Source organism: Mustela nigripes, chromosome 4, assembly GCF_022355385.1.
Source record: "Mustela nigripes isolate SB6536 chromosome 4, MUSNIG.SB6536, whole genome shotgun sequence".
NCBI lineage: Eukaryota > Metazoa > Chordata > Mammalia > Carnivora > Mustelidae > Mustela > Mustela nigripes.
Window position 1 is genome coordinate 22,503,868 of NC_081560.1, and position 2,550 is coordinate 22,506,417.

Here is a 2,550-nt window from a genome sequence, read left to right on the forward strand (position 1 = left end):
TTTTTTTTTTACGATTTTATTTATTCTTTTAAGAGAGAAAGAGAGAGAGAAAGACAGCACAAGCAAGGGGAGAGGCTAAGGGAGAGGGAGAAGCAGGTTCCCTGCTGAGCTGGGAGACAGCATGGGGCTGGATCCCAGGACCTGAGATCACAATCTGAGCGGAAGGCAGCCTCTCAACCATCTGAGCCACCCAGGCACTCCTCCTATTTCAGTTTTAATTCTCCCAAAGAACATATCATTCTGAAACCAATTACTTACTTGCATATTGTCTTGTCTCTCCACTCTGACTAGAATCTTTGCTCCACAGAGCAAAGACCTTGTCTTGTTCACCACTGTATTCCTAACACCTAAACACCTAAAAGTGCTTGGCATGTAGGAAGGGCTCAGTAAATTTTTTTTTTAAAAGATTTTATTTATTTATTTGACAGAGAGAAGAGGATCACAAGGAGGGAGAAAGGCAGGCAGAGAGAGAGGAAGAAGCGGGCTCCCTGGTAAGCAGAGCCCTGATGCAGGGCTCAATCCCAGGACCCTGAGACCATGACCTGAGCCAAAGGCAGAGGCTTAATTAACCCACTGAGCCACCCAGGCACCTCAGTGATTTTGAATCAATGAATGACCCACCCTCTCCCCCAAAATACATTTAAGAAAGAACAATATCTCTATGGGGTAATGAGGTACAGTGTGCCTTAAAAGGCCAGATTCAGAGGTGCTCAGGTTGAGCATCCAATTCTTGGGTTCCTCTCCAGGGATCATCTCATGTGTTATGGGATAGATCCCTGCATGGGGCTCCATGCTCAGCAGGGAGTCTGCTTGAGGATTCTCTCTCTCTGAAATAAATAAATGAATCTTTAATAAATACATAAAATACAATTTTTAAAAAGGCCAGGTTCACAGTGATGCAGGGAGGGAGATGATGTGGATAGAACCCTGAACTAGCTAGCAAGACAGTAAGGCTGAGCTCTGCCTCTGAAAGGTGGTGTGACTTAGGGTCAGTCTTTTCATCTCTTCCACTTCTCTTTTTTAGAAAATGGAATGGATTCCTACTTGACTGTATCAAAATGGGAAACATATATGAAATCCCTTTGGAAACTGTAATATACTATTCAAATGGTAAACCACTGCTGGGACAAGCAAGACCTGGCTTCTAGTGCCAGCTCTGGACCTATGAGCTACTATGTACTGACCAATTACGGGTCTTGTGCCTGAACTGAATTAAACATCTGACATTCAGTTATCTCATTTGGCTTTATCACAACCTTCTGAGGTAGATAGTATTAACCTCATTTTACAGATGAAGAAAATGGAGCTCAGAGAGGTTTGGCAATTTGCCAAAAGCCACACAGAATAAATGATAGGGCTAGGATTCAAAACTGGGTCTGATTGATCCCAAAGCCTGGTGCTCCTGGCCACTATGCCAGATGTATGTTCCTGGGCGAGTTACTTTTGTCTCTTACTTCTGTAAAACAAGGGGCTAAACCAGATGATCTCTACAGACCCTTCCACATCTGACATTTTGTGGTCTATTCTTTGTGTGTGAGTGTGTGTGTGTGTGTGTGATCTATTATTCTCCTGGTCCCCACTCATATCCAAACTGGCTAGATGAAGGGGGCAGGGGACTAATAATTCATTTCTTTCATCTTCCTAGTTAGCATTTTTTTTTCTTCCAGAAGAAGTGACCCAAACATTCATATTCCTATCTGTGGGTTTGTATCCTGGACAGTTCCATCCAGTCCCTCTTGTACAGCCCCTGCCTGAATCCTGTCTCGTTAACTCTTCCTTGTAGGGGTCCTGATGTCCGTGGAAGGCACTCCCTAAAGAGCCTGCCAACACTCGTGGGACGGCAGAGCGCAGAAGTCACTGGACACATCTGGATCGGCTCGCTAGCCCGGGACTGGAGGGGTGTGTGGGGCGACTCGCCCACACGCCCGCCCTCTCCTCTGCGGCGCAGCTCTGCGCCCCCATCCCTCGGGGCCCCCATCTCTTCGCTCCCGTTTCCTCTGTAAATCTAAAACACGAATCCCCACTTCAAGGGGCTGCAGAGATTAAGTGAGATACGTATTTGAGAAGTACTAGTATGCTCGCTATCGCGCTCCATCTTCGCGCCCCCGGGGGAGAGTCCAGAGGACTAAGAAGCCCCCGACCCGGCAGGAGACCGGCAGAGAGAGAGAGATCAGGGGCTGCAGAGCCCGAAGTCCAGGCTGCGGAGGACCCCGCAGGTGCCCACCCCGAGGGGTCGCCCCTAGAGCACTGGGGGCTCCGGAAGGGGAGGGGGACCCGGCCGAATCACCTCAGCCACCGCTTCCCGCCCGCGGGCGTCTCCCGGCCCCAGCTGAAGCTCTACGGGTTCCTCACCTCCGACTCCCGCCGCTGGCTTCTGAACGCTTCCCGGCCCTTGGGTGCCGCTTGCTTCCCTTTGCCGCCGCCGTTGCCGTTGCTATTGGCAGACGAGCTCCCGGCCCCGGGCGCCACGGGGTCCTCCATGCGGCCCTTGTCAGCGTCTCCTCTCAGCCTCTCCGCGCTCTCTGCCCGGGGCGACCCCGCCGCCGCGCG

General features: G+C 50.7%; 1 protein-coding gene across 3 annotated transcripts in view; it reads right to left on the reverse strand.

Annotated features, from left to right (window-relative positions):
* Positions 1-2,550, reverse strand: part of STRIP2 (striatin interacting protein 2) — a 53,503-nt gene extending 50,953 nt beyond the window's left edge. Inside the window, exon 1 of one of the 3 annotated variants that reach the window (XM_059396418.1) lies at positions 2,353-2,550. In XM_059396418.1, the coding sequence (XP_059252401.1) occupies positions 2,353-2,481 (129 nt within the window). In that variant the 5' untranslated portion in view covers positions 2,482-2,550. The remainder of the gene's footprint in view (positions 1-2,352) is intronic. The other 2 variants (XM_059396420.1, XM_059396419.1) reach the window with 2 other exon arrangements.